At 43.2% G+C, this 16605-nt stretch overlaps 1 protein-coding gene across 6 annotated transcripts; it reads left to right on the top strand.

The window, feature by feature from the left end:
- The first annotated feature begins 22 nt into the window (after window positions 1–22).
- On the top strand, window positions 23–15578 carry LOC135916289 (zinc finger protein 664-like). 6 transcript variants are annotated; one of them, XM_065449619.2, is made up of 4 exons: window positions 99–279; window positions 2500–2577; window positions 5824–5974; window positions 11399–15578. In XM_065449619.2, the coding sequence occupies exons 2-4, from the start codon at window positions 2568–2570 to the stop codon at window positions 11631–11633; spliced, it is 396 nt and encodes a 131-aa protein (XP_065305691.1). In that variant the 5' UTR covers window positions 99–279; window positions 2500–2567; the 3' UTR covers window positions 11634–15578. The 6 variants fall into 6 exon arrangements, 4 of the variants coding, with proteins under 4 accessions (XP_065305690.1, XP_065305691.1, XP_065305689.1 ...); XR_010568892.2 differs by lacking the exon at window positions 2500–2577 and having other exon boundaries at window positions 23–126; XM_065449618.2 differs by lacking the exon at window positions 2500–2577 and having other exon boundaries at window positions 98–313.
- The last annotated feature ends 1027 nt before the right edge of the window (window positions 15579–16605 follow it).

Below are 16605 nucleotides of genomic sequence, written 5' to 3'. Positions count from 1 at the left end.
TCGAAACCGTGAAGCCCGTGAGCGCGCGCTAATGGCGCGCTTGGAAACGTTCGGTTTATGCACGCGTTCACGTTTCCCGTCGTGCCGAACCGAATAGCCGGCATCCAGCGGAGGAATAAGCATGGGGTATTGCGTTCGGCAGATATAACAAGCATCCTTGTAAATCTATTCGATGATGTGGTGAAGAAATCGTCTCGCTGTGCCTATGCTTCGAGATATCCGCACATCAGCGAACCTCAGCGAACGAAGATATGACAGCTCCAAGGGGTGCACTTGTTTGTGCGTAGTGCAATCATGTCAGCGAACATCCGTTGTAATTAGCACGCGCTGCTTATTAACTGCGTTTGCTTCAGTGACAGTTAAGCACGATGATTATTGCTGTGGGATGTTGTGTGGTCTTCATGCTTATTACTAGCTGTTCACCTCGAAACGTTCATCTGATGGTGTTAGAAAGATTGTGAATTTTTTGACATTTTCATTAAGGAGTGAATAACTTGCAATAGCTATTATTACGCGGTGAAGGGATTTGCGTGTGTGTGTGTGTGCGTGTGAGCGCGCGCGTGCATGCGTGTGTGTGCATGTATATGCATATTGTGTAATTGCATCGCGTAAATAATTCTTTATCATTAACTCTGCTTTACGATCGAGAGTGCTCGCCTGCTGGTTGCATTCGTCCGGAGTACCCCAGTGACATTTTTTTTATATTTACATTATTCCACATCGTTCAACTTTGTCCCCAGCCCCACCCCATTTATTTTTTAAAGATCAGGGTGTGTTGCAACATTTTCTGCCCAAGAAACAGCCACATAGGGCTTGTACACACCGAATGATAATGCAAACTTGATATCGATTTAAAATTTTAGCATCAGCAGCAGTGTCAACGCTGACTAATGTGCTGTTGCATACAGCCTACTTCATTTCTTTAACTGGTAATTCCACAGACATACTTACATTATGTGTATATGAATGTTCAGTGACAAACCTGACTGAACTCCATTCTTACACCTGCGGCCTGGTAAGGTTAGGAACCAATGGGCTAAGCAATATACTTATCCAATAATTGCAAGTTTAAGCAATAAATGGTCAAGCATTGGAAGAATTTAAAACAAGCTAATTTATAGCACTACAGACATGCAAGATTAAAATGCGCTCAATTCAAAAAGTGAAGATGGCATGCTCCCAGCCATCAACCAGTGTAGCAGGTGAAATTTCAATTGTTTTTTGACAAGCACTACCTTTTAAGCTGGCGTATTTGCATGACTGTGTTCCAACTTTCAGTAGATGACCACTGGAGGCCTTCCAAGTTTGCAGTTGTTGCAGAGAGCCAAGCAATATTGGTACCGCGCAGGTATCCATAGGTATCCGCAGGCACTGGGAAGTACCGCGCAGGTATCCATCGCTAGCATGCCCAATCGTATATTCTTTCCATATACTTATGTGGTTTGTTGCGTCTGCAAGAGCCTCTCACCATGTCATCTGAACATTCACCCTGTTCCTCTAACTAATTTCTTTTTCTGTGTTCCAGGTTCGCACTTCTGTCCCACATCACCAAGATCCCCTTCTCTAGGGGCTGTAGTTGTATTTGGTGTCGTGTTGCAAAAATTATTCATTGTGAATTTCTCGTTCTCAAGTGGTTTTATCGTGCAAACATTTAACAATTTGTCCACATGCTGTATAGTGGCGTCATGGATGAAACTTTCTGCTGTGTACATGGTCCCTTTCCTTGTTTGTGGTTGCTGCCCCCTTAAAATGAAGTAGACACTGTGTATTTTTATTCTGACAGCTCCGAAAGAATATTCTCTGCCTACAGCTTCATTGGTTTCACTCAAATTTCCCAGGTTGATTGAATTTATTGGTCTGCTTTATTCAAAAGAACATTTGGCATACCTGCTTACCTGTTTCCTTTAAGAGATATACACACACGAAAATAGCACCACAGGCTCGAGGTATTCTGTAATAGTCCACCTAGTGGACATGTCCATTTCTTCAGCTGTTGAAGTTCTGATTGGCTGGGCTGGGCTGCGTGTCCGCAGCAACCAGGTGCCACAGTCTGTCAGCACTTCAGCAGCAGACGAAATGGACATGTCCACTCGGTCGACTCTTAGAAAATACCTCCCCATGTCTCAACAGTGGAGAAGTGAGCAGCCACAGTGATGTACAGTGGAGGCAAACTATTACAAAATTTGTGAGTGCATGCCAAGTTACATTCCCGTGCCCTCTGATGAAGCAAGCACCAGGTGTCGAAACAACGGCACTGTGCACGTACGATGCCGTGTTGTTGTAGAAGTTGCAGTGTTGCAATGCAACTTGCAGTTGCAGTGTAGTTGTAGCACAACTCCTGCTGTAGGAGTTGCAATGAGTGCGAAAGATCACACTGGCTGAGTGGCATCTCTTTTGGCTGTTGCAATGTGAGAGACAGTGTACCCCACACTCTGCTGGCCGAAACAAACACCGCTCCCTTTGTGTAATGTTTTGCACTTAAAGCAATTCTGACTGCAGGCTGACGAGAAGTGGTTGCAATGGCAGGCGCAGGAGCGTAAGAGGACACTCGTGCAGGATGCCATGTCATGGCACCAGGTGCTTTCTTTGTCAGTAATGCTGTTTGGCACGTGCTTGCAGATCCTGCAGTATTTTGTCCCTGCACTGTCGGGAATAAAAAATTAGGACAAATTAGGCAGGCGAGTACACCACAGTTTATGGACTGATACGCACTAAAAGATGCTGTTATGTAAACTTTGAACAATAGGAAAGCAGGGGTAAGCACATTACCTTTTTTTTAAAGCTGTTAGAACATAATGTGCAGCTTAATCTTGACCGTGTTGCATTCACAAATACAACTAACCTACGTTCATGATGTGCAGAATAGGCTCGTAAAGGTACACTGAGGAAGGATGCTAGGTTCAGCTGGAATGGTAAATTACATTTCTGGGATACCACTGTGGGCAGTCTTTCCTCTAGCTAATACCAGGTAAGGCAGCAAAGGGGCAGAAACCAAGGACCAAGGGTGATGACACCTTGGATGCAATCTCACCACCTCCCTGTACCTTAATGAATTTTTGTTTTTGTAGTGCCCAGCTTAACTAAATTCTTCATTGATAAATGAGGGCTATGTCAATGTCTAAAGCCACCAATTACTCAACCCAGAAAATTTTTTAAAAACTTTTTTTTAAGCAAGAATGGTCCATATATATAAATGTTTTAAAACTTGTAATGTGCCACTCACTGATGTACCACTGCTGAAGCAGAGGTTGTGAGGAAGGCACCATGCTATGACAGTAGCCATAGATGGTAGTAGCAAGCAATCGGAAAGGGCATTACACAGATACATTGTCTTGCTGACTAAATGTGTAACTTGACGTAAAGTACTGGTGACCACCTGAGTTCTAGTTTGTATTGCGATTGATATTGTTCAGGTGGCCCTACAAGCACGTTACCACATCATGCGAGCTAGCCAATTGTACATCGTCTCGTAGGTGAATTCACACAATCATGCGCGATCTATGCATTGCCACATGCTGCGCTTTTACATGTTTGGCCAGCCTCACTCTCTCGCAGTATAAACTCTTTGGTGCACTAATGCCAAGTGCATGTTTATGTGACATTTACGGAGCCTTTGCAAAGTGTTGAAGTTGGCATCTTTGTACAGTCGAAGTCACTTTTACAACTGCATTGGTGAAAAAACTGAGGCAGAAATTTGATGCAGCATTGGCAACTTTATGTATGTGGCTGTTGGGTGCACGCACCTGCGAAATGGCACCTTCCCACTGCTGCATTTAATCTCTAATGCCATACAGGTGTACAGGAAGTGACCCAAGCTTTCACTGGTAGCTGTCCCTCCCTCCCCATCCACTCTCTTTGGTGTTTGTCTATTTGACTAAACGTAACGTGGGTGTGTTAGCTAGCGTTACTCGTGGCCATTATAGCAAGGGCGGCACTCTTGGGCAATCACTTTTAGAGATACTTTCACTTCTGCCAAATTTCACGGAACTTAGCACTTGGTGCTTTCGGCATCCACAAGCCACAGTGTTCTACCACTGTGCCAACCATCCTGACAGAGCATGTCAGAAGTGCTGTCACTCGTAGACATCGACATGTCTTGTGCTGGTCTGGAGAAACCTTACAAAACTTAAAGTATCTCTGAAAGTGACTGCTGGAGCCCTGGACTAGGAGTTTGTTGCCCATGATTGAATCGCAGATCTGTCTCAGTGGCTCTGAGTTATGCTGGCTAATTTGCCCTAGGGTAGGCTCGTGTGCATGCACAAAATACCTGTGAGAATGGACGGTGAGAGGGAGAAAATAACTGTAACTGTAGCTGAAATGGTAGAGCTTGGCGCACGACATGTGGAGATCGCTGGTTTGGCTCTCACCTGCAGCAAGGTGTCATTTCTTCCGTTTTCATTTCCTGTTTCCTTATTATTTCTACTAAAGGCAGGTAAATACCACATTTTCTGAATATCAATCAAATATGAGTTGTATGTATCGAACTTTAATTCAATATTGAATAGACAAATGCCGACATATGTACATGTTTACAGTGGGAATATCCATTTCTGCATAATTAAGACTCCTGCACTCATTAGTCTAATAAAGATAGCTATCGGGGGCAAGGAATCGATTTTAAACAGAAGGTCACTAATTGCCATTAAAGAGCTGCACAAATAACCTATCAGCATCATTGGAGCCTGGTTGCAAACTTGCTTCAAAGAATGAGCGGCTGGCTGTTTGAAATGGAGCTATAAAAAACACTAGAGAAATGGTGGCTGAAAACAAGTTGTGAGAGAAAAAAAAAAAGCTCCACAAGGAACTTGTGTGCAGTAAACACACATAAGGGGGCCCGTTACAAGGAAAATGTCGCTGATCATAGTATAAAAGGTTAAAATTCTACATGGCCAGACTGCCAAAAAACGCTAAATTAGGTAGTACCAGCAAAACTCTCAGGTTGCATGTTGCTGCAAAACCAAATGCAAAACTTATGTTATTCATTTTGTTTCTGCATTCATTCAGAGGCATTTGTCGTGTTTCATTTCTGATAATTGGTGATACCTTGTTTAGCAAATGGATATATAGTGACTAGGCTTTATCAATCAGTTGTTGCCAAGTGTTTGGGTACTTTTGAATATTCGAAAATGCCAAATATTACCTTTTCCAATACCAATAGTGAGTAACATGCAATTTGTATTCAAAATTTCAAATTTGCTCATCCTTCATTTCTACTTTTCAACTACAATTCACATTTACCATGCACAGTCCTCGACTTCGTCTGTCGGCATTGTATGGCTGGCTCATAAAGGTGCCTGTAGCAAGCTAGCAAGACAGAATTCCTTTTTCATAAAAAATGGGAAGTGCTGGTTGCCTTGGCACATATCATCATTAGCATCACTGATTTTTTTTATGCAGCAAGTGAAACTAATTTCGTCCATTTTTAAATATCAAAGCAGCCTTGTAATTTTAACATAATGGTGTGCAAAAATTCAGAACCAAGTGGCTTTAAAGTTGGTTAGAGATACAGGAACCGCCAAGTTCTGGCTGTAAGTGCTTTACCAAGACGGTCTTGGTTTGTTTATGTCGTGTAATAAAATGATATTTGAGACATAGTGCACTTTTTAATGGTGCTTGCTTTTATTGCAACAGAGAGAACCATGGCTGTGTTTGCAGAGCTTATGTTAAACTTAAAGATAGTTTGACCTCAAGCTGTTGTAGTTGTTTCATTCATTTATTATTATTTTCTTGCTACTGCTGATGCCAAATGCACGTGCGCATATGATTTCGCCGTGATCCTTCAGCAATTCCCATACATGAGTGGATTTCTTTCTCTCTCTGTAGTAACCGGTGCCTCATTCGAGAAGGACATACCAAAATTGGTGCATCGTTCGGGCACACAAGGAAGTGGCACTGGTGTCAAGCTGAACACCTATGCTTACAGGGAGAACGCCAAGGAGCGCGGTGATTTCTACAACTTCTCACCTCACAAGAGGTAGGCTTGGCTCGACATTTTATGGACACATTGGTGTCGCAATGCATCGCACGGGAACTTTCACTGCCTATTTTAGGCTCTGCAATTCAGAATTGCTGCAGTGATGCAGACAGTGATGTGATCTCTATCTTTGACCCACCAACTATCTTTAACAGCAACACAACGAAGAAATGACAGGCTAATACCAGATTCGAACCAGTGAATTTGTGTTCACCTTATTGCAGAGCTAGATCTGTGGTTATTGATATTTTTTCACCAACACTCCTTGTGCTGGACAAGTTTTTACATCTATGCTTTCACTAGGTGATGCGCCATATTACCAGGGGAAATTGCTATTCAGGAACTTTAATAGCGTGCATTGAAGGTCACGGCTCATCTTGCGACTGCAAAATGAAATGGGATTTTGCACTAGTAACATTAAAAAGCCAGCAACCAACTAATCTGCTTAACAGCATAACTTGTTTTAGTCCCGAGACCTGCTTCTTTTTTTTGTAAATGAGGACAAAGGCCCAGAAATATTGCATAGCTTCTCGGCACTTCCACTGCAGAGGAGATGAGGGGCCCCAGGGCAAACTTTCAAATAAAAAAAAATAAGTTAGAAATTGGCACATAGTTCGCAAAGCATGATTCTCAGCAGACTAATTTGCATGGGCTGCTGTGGTTCACTGATCTATGGGGTTTAATGTTCAAAGCTACCTAGGTGCCTTGAGGGTCACTGTTGTGAACTGTGGAATAATTTGACTACCATATTTGTTCGATTATAAGGTGATCACGATTATAACCTGAGGGTGCCAGTATGGGAAACCAAAAAAAAAAGTTACTTAAGTGTGCTCAGTAATATAAGGTGATATAGAGTAACCGATAGATTATTAAGACTTGGCGGGCTTTGCTCCAATAAACAGGATGATCTGAATAATTGGTACGAGTTATATATGTGAATTTCAGCTTGAATTTCACCCTACGGTGTCGTTTTACGGCAGTGCAGCACCACTCTTACTGTTCGTGTGATCACCGCAGCAACTGTTTTCTTTGGGGTCCTCATTGTCACTTTCTTCTTCGGTTCTTTCATTCAAAGACATTTGCTGGCTGTCTAAACGGTGACGAGGTATGTCTGCGGAAGAAGTTGCTGTTGACAAGCGTGACTTGGAAAGTAGAGCGTGGAGTATAAGTAAGCGATCACTTCAACTGGGGAGTCTGCCATTCGTACTGAATTTGCCAGGGCCTGTTAGACATTAGAGCTAAGTTGCATTGAGCTCAATTGATCTTTCAGAGGGAGACCACGTTGGAGCACGACCCATCATGGTTTCTTAGCGGCTATGGCATTGCACTGTTAAGCATGAGGTCATGGACTCGATCCCAGCCCAGTCGACCACATTTCAAAGGAGATGATAGACAAAAACACTCGTGCTCCCTGCCATTGGGCATGTGGTAAAAGAACCAAAGAAGGTCAAAACTAATCCGCAGTCCACTTTGTCATGCCCCATAATCAAAGGTGGCTTAAACAGTTAAGACGACATCATTAAATATTTTAGGCCACCTTGGAGCACGAGCATTGATAGCTGAGCTTTTTGCTGTTGTATAGCTTGCTGTAACTTGCTGCTGCTGTGTAGCTGTATAGCTCTATAGCTTGCTGCTGCTGTTGGGTGTAACGTTAAGGGATAAGAAAAGAGCAGATTGGGTGAGGGAACAAACGCGAGGTAATGACATCTTAGTTGAAATCAAGAAAAAGAAATGGGCATGGGCAGGACATGTAATGAGGAGGCAAGATAACCGATGGTCATTAAGGGTTACGGACTGGATTCCAAGGGAAGGGAAGCGTAACAGGGGGCGGCAGAAAGTTAGGTGGGCAGATGAGATTAAGAAGTTTGCAGGGACGACATGGCCACAATTAGTAAATGACTGGGGTTGTTGGAGAAGTATGGGAGAGGCTTTTGCCCTGCAGTGAGCGTAACCAGGCTGCTGCTGATGATGATGATAGCTTGCTTTGGAACATGCACAGACATACTCCAAGTGGGCTTCGCACGACCAGAAGCAAACTTTTCAAGTATTGGTAAATCATAGAATGAATAAAACCAACGGTGTAGTGTTTTCAGTTCTCTTGACATACTGCAATATATTTTCCATGTGCTTTATTAGCTAATTAGTTGTAGGCCTGTTACACAAATTCCTAAATATTTGTAGTGTGACATAAATTCTATTTCAAAAAGCCGTAGAGACCATGCACAGAGACATTAGGAGCTGTTGTTTCTGTGGGGGTTATCTCTTATGCTGTACTCCTTTTTCCTGGCTCTGCACATGGCTTCCTTGTTCACGTGGGCTCTGATCATGGCAACCCTGATTTCCAATCTTAATCTTGCATCACCCCCTCCCTCTCACACCATTGGCTCAGTGTGGCTTACTGGATTTGCATTCTCCTATTGGGCCGGAGGAAGTTGTGCGTTTCATTTCCAGCTGTGGCTGCTGCATTTCAGGGGTGTGTGGGGGGAAGGGGCGTGTATTGAGTGCACATTAAAGAACCTGAGGTAGTGGTTAAAGAACCCTGAGCTCTGCAGTGCGGTGGCTCTAGTAGCGTATGTGTTTATTTGTTCACATACTTGCATATCACCCAAGCATGCATTACATTAGGGGGAAGAGGGGTGTGCAATACACATCAATGTGCGCCATACAAAAGGACGAAGAAAAAATAAGCATAATGAACGTGCAGAAAGTTGAGCAACTGAGATTTACCAGAGCGATGAGCAAAAAAAGAGTATATAGCACATGAACCATAGAGCAGCAATGATGTCTTGGTACACATAGAAAATCTTGATGTGAAAGTCAAAACCCTATCAGAGTATTATAAAATGAAAATGTAGCGTTACAGCGCATGTGTTACCACAGCAGGAAAAAAAAATAAGAGAGCACACCTGAATTAACAGAATTTAAAAATTTGTTGCAGGCGATCCAACAATGGGCTACTATATTTGGCCTGCAGGAGATTATTCATTTCTCTGGGGCACTCTGTTCACCCACCAGTCAACCCCTTTACCTTGGTGGTGGCAGGGCAGGGGTAAAGACAGTCAAACAGGGTAAACACAGTCGCTGCAGTGAAACCAAACTATATATAGGGCAGCATGCTACTGGTCAACCAAGTTAGTGCACAATTCACTCTGTTCCAGCAGCTCTGGTGTGAAGTAGGACACATTCTATTGCCACAACAGCCATGCTAGACTGTAGAGTGTTCAGTTTTCACCAGTGTAGCATAACTGCACATGTGAATCGCATCTGCATTACGCCACACTGCACCTTTATCTTGGCCACCCCAATGTGCTCTTCATCCCTGAGCAGAGACAATGCATCGAGGCTCTGCTCGTTGGGCATAGACAACTTGATACAGAAACCTGGCTTGGCTCGGAAAATATTTTGCAGTAAAACAACATTGTGAGCACACGACAGCATGGGCACAGTGTGTGAAGCAGCAAGCAGGGTATACTAACACTGTGGCTGGCAAATGTGCGGGACCTGTTCGCTGATACATGGGCATTGTATACAAGCAAGAGAAGCAGATGACCTAGGCACTGGTTCTCTACAGGCTAAATTGTATGTCACTTCTGGAAAGTGGTAATGTCGATGTTTTTTTTTTCAGTTTTGGTATGAAAAACAGTTTTTTACTGGCATATTGTGAAGCACCCACTTGCATTTCAAACATAAAATTTTGCACAGAGGCTGCTATACATCTAAATTACCTGAACAGGGCTTTTTACACAGTCCATAATTTCGTTGCAGTTGGCCTTTATAACTGGACTTTCTCTCCTTCTCTTAATCTTATCCTCTCCTTTCGCATTCCAATAATGCAGGGTAGCCAACTGCACTCGGCCTTGGTTAACCTCTCTTCCTTTCATTTATCCTTCGCACTTTCTTTCTTGCCGATTTCCCTTAGTACGTGTTACTGATTTATCATTGTGGAATGAAATTCCTGCAGCTCATGTAATGATGGGCACTCCAAGGTAAAAAGACCATAAATTCTTGCAGTGGCTTCCACGGCTGCCTTCCATACCATGCTCCGTTTTTCAAGTCGGGTTTTCATGATTCACGCCGGTGCCAAAAATGCAGGTCATCACTGGTCAGATGTGTTGCAAGGTGGAGTTGGTGTCGCGGTGTCATCCATACAGCAAACTTCCTGGCATTGTCCAGGAAGACATTCATGGTGAACTGGGTCTTGGGAATGGTTAGGCCTGACACGCACCAGCGTCAGCTTTTGGTGGCCTGTCGATGGCCCTCCAGGCTCTTGAGTGCAATCACGAAACCACAAAGACTGCTCGGCCTCGCCTCTAGAGGCCTTATGTCGCGGGTTTCCTGTTGCCAATATGTAGAGGAGAGGACGATCCACCTTCTCCATGAACGCTTGTTACTTCTGCTTTTATTTGAACATGCTCATCGTAACTATCCAGATGATGTCACTTTGTTTTATTGCAAACACTTGCAGTTGAAAGGGTGGTCTACATCCACCGGCCATCAGTAGTGGCACTGGCTAGCACTCCCAGGGCTAGGTCCAGGACACATGCACAGGTGCACAAGAAAATGGATGAAAAGACAGCACAGGACAATTGGTAGCGTAACGCACGTGTAATATGAAAGATATGGGTTCAGTTCCCAATTGCAAAGAGTTGTTTTTTGTCCACTTTTACTTCTCTTTACTTTGTCATATGCACATCTGAATTAAAAATATATATAATTTCTTCCACTCTTTCCTTGGCCTCACTGTCTGTTGGCCTCATATAAATGTGACTAACAACGATCAGACCCACAGGCTTCTTTTCCTCTCCATCGAGCGTGTGTACAGTAAGATGTGCGTATACAGTTAAGCCAGGGACCTGTGGGACTTGGGACACGACCGCATGTAGCTCATAATAAACACCTATGTTGATCAGCACAATGTGTATACAATTATGTTGTGCTTAAATTGCAATGCATTTGATTTTATTGACGCCTACGGAAGCGAACAAACAAACCAGGCGAGCCTGTGGTCGCTGGGAGACGGTATTTGCCTGGCTTGCTGACCCCCGGATCCAAAGCAGGTAGCCCCCGCCCCCCCCCCTGCACACTTTGAAGGAGTATCTTTCAGTATAGGGGGTAGCACTTACTTGGAATATTACAGTAGTATAACACTGTGGCCTGCCATAATACTTTCTTGCCTGCTAAATTTAACAGGCTTTTTTAGTGGGCAAAACTGGATGTCTTCTAGAGCCTCCATTTGAAAATGGCACAAGGTTTATAGAGTTCAATAGGTGGCAACCCGTACTTTTGTGCACCTAACAAGGTACTGTGGAGTTGGCAACGGAAATGTTCTTTAAAGTACATCTGCACTTCACTGACATAGTGCTAAAAGAGTTTTTCACCCTTTTATGTAATAATGCTAACATTGCCATTGTCGTCTTCATCTAGCAACAGCCCGTACACAGCCACCAGCCAGTCACGCAAGAGGGGAAATTTCAAGTGTCGCTACTGCGGTAGATTCTTCGTCTACCTGACACCTTTCATCGCCCATGAAGAGGCACACACCAATGAGAAGCGCTTCCGCTGCTACTTTTGCCCCGAGGCCTTTGTCACCCGCCAGCTGTTGACCATCCACCTGCGTATCCACAAGGACGAGATACTTGGCGACAACGACGTGCCATAAGAGTGAATGTAGGCATGGTGGTGTTCCGGCTTCACATCTCTGAATTCATGGTGGCAACCACAGTGGGCAATGAAGTTGCAGCCATTGGCCCACATAAGCAAGCCCTTCATCATGCTGCATTTTCCAGTGATTCAAGACTGTCCAGAGTGCATTGTGCAATGTTGTGTATGGATGGCGACCTGCTGCTTTGGCATAAGTGGATGCATGCTCTGTTCAACTAGGTTAAACTGCATGGTTCTGCTGCTTAATCTTAACTGCATCTGTCACTTCATGGATGGGTACAGAAGATCTTTTGGAGTGCACAAACACTTGTCGACACATACCAGTTTGCATCTGTGCGCAGTGCCCTCTATCACCTGAGCAGCAAAAAGTGCATTGTGCACCTTGGCAGTGGTTTGGATGCCAGCTTTTTCCACAGAAACTCCTTAGCTTTGCACCTTTCCTAAAGCATCAAGAAGAGCATACGAGTGAGCTGTGCTTTCCCCGGTGCTACTATCCCAGTGCTTTTTGAAGCTGTTGCTCAGTGGGCACATGTACAACCACCATGGGTAACGTCTGTTGTTCAACAGCACTACTTATGTGGCAGCCTGTCTTATCTTGGGGAAAGCTTAATGGAAATTATTTATAGTGCAATCCACTTATACCCTCAAGTGTGCCCTTAGGTGCTAGGCTTTCTGCAGACTGTGTAGATTCATTGATGTGTTTAGCGTCCTATTTCGCTTATCAGTGTGCTTATCAGTTTCGCTTGCCAGGCGTTCAATATAGGCCTTGGAACTTCCTCTGTTAGCACTGTGCCAGTGATAACTTTGCAATGATTAGGCGTGCGCTCTGCAAAGTGCTTGCCCGGCTGCTGCACTGTATCTGCACCACCAAACAGAATCTGGCCTAAGTTTGGATCCAGATGTGTCTTTCAGTACCGTGCAGTGACTGCCTGTCTAATTGTTTGCTGACTAGATGGGACCTAATAGTCCTTTCTAAACTGATGACTATGGCATAGCTGGTGGTTTGATGTTTTGTACTAATAGGGTAATGTTTATTAGTGTGACTAGTAAGCTGTTGGGCTAGTTTGTGTGATTAATGAATGAATGAAGTAATGTGATGCTTTAGCACTAGTAATGTTATCACATGGTCTCAGAAACATTGTTGCCACTAGGTGTAGATGAGCAGCCATACGATTGGGGCTCTCTGGCAACCACGTGATACTGGTCTGTGGAGCGTGTCATCATGCCTTGTTACCTTGTTCACCGTACCGAGTTTTATATGTGCAATCTGTGAGCTAAGTGCCTTTTCAGAAATTATGCTACTTACTTTTTTTTTAGAAGGAAGGGGGTTAACCGAGGGGCCCGATTTTTATCAATCATATCATGAGAAGCCAACAAACAAAGACTCCAAAGAAAACATCAGGGAAATTACTTGTACTTGCTAACTAGATTAAAGGAATGATAAATTAATGGCAATGAAAGAATGAAAAAACAACTTGCCGCAGCTGGGGAATGATCCCACGTCTTCGCATTATGTGTAATGATAAATTAATGGCAATGAAAGTGGATGGAAAAACAGGTTGCCGCAAGTAAAAAACGATCCCATGTCTTCGCATTACGCTTGCGATGCTTGCACGCATTATGCGACGTCGTGGGATCGTTCCCCACCTGCAACAAGTTGTTCGTTCATCCACTTTAATTGCCATTAATTTATCATTTCTTTAATTCAGTTAGCAAGTACAAGTAATTTCCCCTATGGTTTTTTGTTGGCTTCTCATGATATTACTTTCTTTGGCTCTACTTAAAAAGCTGTCTTCCATGGAACTTTAAGACAGCACTTGCTTTGAAATGTGTTATGTGGCATTGCATAGGCTATGTTTTGCTTGCAGCAGCAATATAAATCAAAACTTGGTGCCAGCGTATTCAGTTATCTACGGATTAAATCTTTGTGTGCCCTAGTTTGCCGAAGTTACATACGTGCAACTTGGGAGTTGTCTGTGAGCAATAGGGCACCAGCACAGTTGTGTTGCCTGCGAGATGCCTGGCTTGGAGTGAAGCAAAAACAAAGTGACAATTTAAATGCATGGAGCCCAGCAGATGAAGAGGTGACAGCTCCTTTCCACCCTTATTTGAGCTGCAAAGAGTTGTGTGCACCTACACATGAGCTTGGCAGGGCATGAAGTCAGTCTTAATGATCCTGCAGTGTTGCCAAAGACCAGATTGCTCTTTCACTCTGTTTACCAAAATTTCATGGATAGGTGGCAATCTTTAGTAGCATTGAAGTCAGTCTACAGCTCAAGCTAGCTTGCAGCACCATGGGCATGATTGACCGCTAATGTCTCACTGATCACACGCATTTGTTACAAGTCTAATTCAGGCTGCTGGTATTCTGATCGTGGCATAAATGCCAGACTTGGCTCGGCCTAGAAGGATAAGGGCCTTAGATTTCTCGAGCGAAGTTTTCTTTTTTTTTTTTGCAAGTGCGTCTAACAGAAGCACGAAGGGGCATAGTATAAAGAACAGCCTCCTGACTTACTCTAGGCCTATAATTCAAGCTAAGTATTAGTGAAATGTGAAACCTGAAGTTGGTAACCTGTTAAATTTGGAGTTAATTGGCATTCGGAGACCTGAAGCTGTGCACTGGCCGTGATGAAATTAGTCTCATGCCAAGCACTACAGACAGCTTAGCTGCATCATACTGATTATGGAAAAACCCCGTTAGGTAAGCACATTTCTATTAATTCCGCTTACCAGGTTTATTGCTTCATATTTCAGTGACAGTTTTTGGTGGAGCATCGTCATGTACATTTGTAAAGTGATGATTTCACAAGGAATGAGTTGTGGATTTGTCACAGCTACAAATTTTGCTAACCATGCTATTTGCTTTAGAACTTGAGCACTATTTGCAGTGGAAAATCATCCGTCAGGCAGGTTGAGAATGAACAAATTGAATTTATCATACTGGTATGTGCTAAAATAGACCAAACATTGCCACAGTGAATTTGCTTTGAATTATTGCTTGCTCAGCTTTCTGTTCTTATGTGGTGTATTGCCTCACGCAACGAAGTCATTTTGCAAGCAAACGTGCACGCATATATTTCGTCTAGTCGTCTTGGTCACAATGAGTGCTTGGCTACAAAATATGATTGAGTGATTGTGGATGTTGTACATTGTGGCTTCTCTACTACTGTTTTCAGCTGCTCTTGTGTACCATTTATTTGCTTTCTCAAGCGAAGTGCTTGCCTAAACTTTGCCTGTAACCCACAGTGCAGAATGCAGCTTGTGGCATTTATGAAAGACTAGGTGTAGTGGTCAGGTGCTAAGCCTAGCATGCTAGGCCTAGTGCATGAGCTGCGATATACGAGGCTAATTTCCTTATGCAAGTCATTGATGTTTCTGTTTGTGTGGATGGTTCAATGGCTGAACAGTAGCAGAGAGCAGTTTGTGCAGTTAATTGAGGGGACAGTACTTAGTTTTACATTATAGCTTGTATCTCGTTTGGCACTTTGCTTTTGCATCAAATGCCCAGTCTTACTTTCTGTACGAAGTTATTGCTCTCCATAACGACTGATCAAACCATCCAGTGACACAGAGTTTGTTTCTTTCGTGATTGCCTCACAAAATTACTGAAGAAGGTTTGACATGTTTGATGTTGTGTATTGGGATGTTTTGTGTGCAATGGTATCTGCCAGTGCATATTTGCACTGTCTCAAGTGGAAGACATTAGTTGCAGTTCCTTTCTTTTTTTAGATTCTTACACTCAAATACTGTGGTAGTGTTCAGTTTTGTTTTTCTGTATATGTGTTAACTTCTATAACCGTAATGTGTATGTGTGCTTGCATGGGTATTTCATAAAATTTGCATTGTCAAGCTTTATGTTGCTTACGAAAACAAAATATGTAGACAATGGTCAACACAGAGGCAACATACTGTGCCCCAGATTTAATAAAATGCTTGAATAGTCTTTCTGGTGAAGACTTGAATAAATACTGAAGTTGCTCCTGGTAAAGGCTGAGCAGCTCCATGTAAGGTACTGCGTGATAAGTGTTGGTCATTACATGCACTCATGGAATTTATTCTTGCGGCTTGTTTTTTCATGTGATTTGCAATCCACAGGTAGCATGGCCTTGGGCATATTGTGTGGTAGTTGGTGGAGGCTGTAGTGTACCACCGCAGTTACGGCAGTTTCCTATTACCTATGTGTTAAAGAAGTGAACAAGAGAGCATGACTTCGTGTCGGTATATATTGGCTGGTTCAGTAAATACTTTTCAGTTATTTGAGATAGGTACTTCCAGATAGAATACTCATTGCAGGGGCAGATTCATAGTAATGGTAGACATCAGGCATATTCCAATGAGATTTTAAATAAGTTGAACAGTAAATTAGTAAATTACTTACCTACAATACCAGAAGAGCTGCTCTTATTCTGACAGCTTCATGAGCCAGCTAAGATGCAAGAACAAAAGGTGGGTGGCGACATAGCCTTGAAATTTCTGCACTAGCTCACCAAAATGCAACCACCCAGGCCCACTTAATTTTCCTCGGTTAAGATTGACTGGTTTGTAGTCTAAAGGTGCCAAAGCTGGAACTTGGCAAGTTTGAAGAACTTTTACTAAGCCACCGGGTCTCAAATGCAAAAGAATACTTTCAAATATGTGATCTCACGTTGGCTTACCAGTGCTGGGATTTCAGTGCAACCTTTTCAAAGGCGAGCATTCACCTTGATTTCCTCATCTAATAACCTGGTTAGCATGAAATTAGAAAGAATACCGTTCTACTCAGACTTATCATTTCTCTTTAGTAAGGAAAGTTTTAAATGTTAGGAATTAATGCCAGTCACTGCTCAAGACATGTTCACGAATAGGTCTTGAGCACTGACATAGTGGAAATCCTAAAACAAACACAAGCTTTCAGATATTTCTCCCTAAGCTTGTGCTCCGAGTCTGTTTCTGTGCATGGGTGTAGCGCTACTTTGTCCAGTCTTCCTTGC

Source organism: Dermacentor albipictus, chromosome 6 (assembly GCF_038994185.2).
Source record: "Dermacentor albipictus isolate Rhodes 1998 colony chromosome 6, USDA_Dalb.pri_finalv2, whole genome shotgun sequence".
Classification (NCBI taxonomy): domain Eukaryota; kingdom Metazoa; phylum Arthropoda; class Arachnida; order Ixodida; family Ixodidae; genus Dermacentor; species Dermacentor albipictus.
Note: the sequence above shows the minus strand (reverse complement) of the source record. Positions and strands in the feature narration are given on the sequence as shown.

What these genes read in the sequence shown, in the direction of transcription:
- LOC135916289 (XM_070541278.1), top strand. Translation starts at nt 1,145, where the DNA reads ATGCGCTCAATTCAAAAAGTGAAGATGGCATGCTCCCAGCCATCAACC. An exon ending in GCCATCAACCAGTGTAGCAG is followed by an intron (nt 1,203 to 5,823) that starts GTGAAATTTCAA and finishes CTCTCTCTGTAG; the next exon opens with TAACCGGTGCCTCATTCGAG. An exon ending in AACTTCTCACCTCACAAGAG is followed by an intron (nt 5,975 to 11,398) that starts GTAGGCTTGGCT and finishes GTCTTCATCTAG; the next exon opens with CAACAGCCCGTACACAGCCA.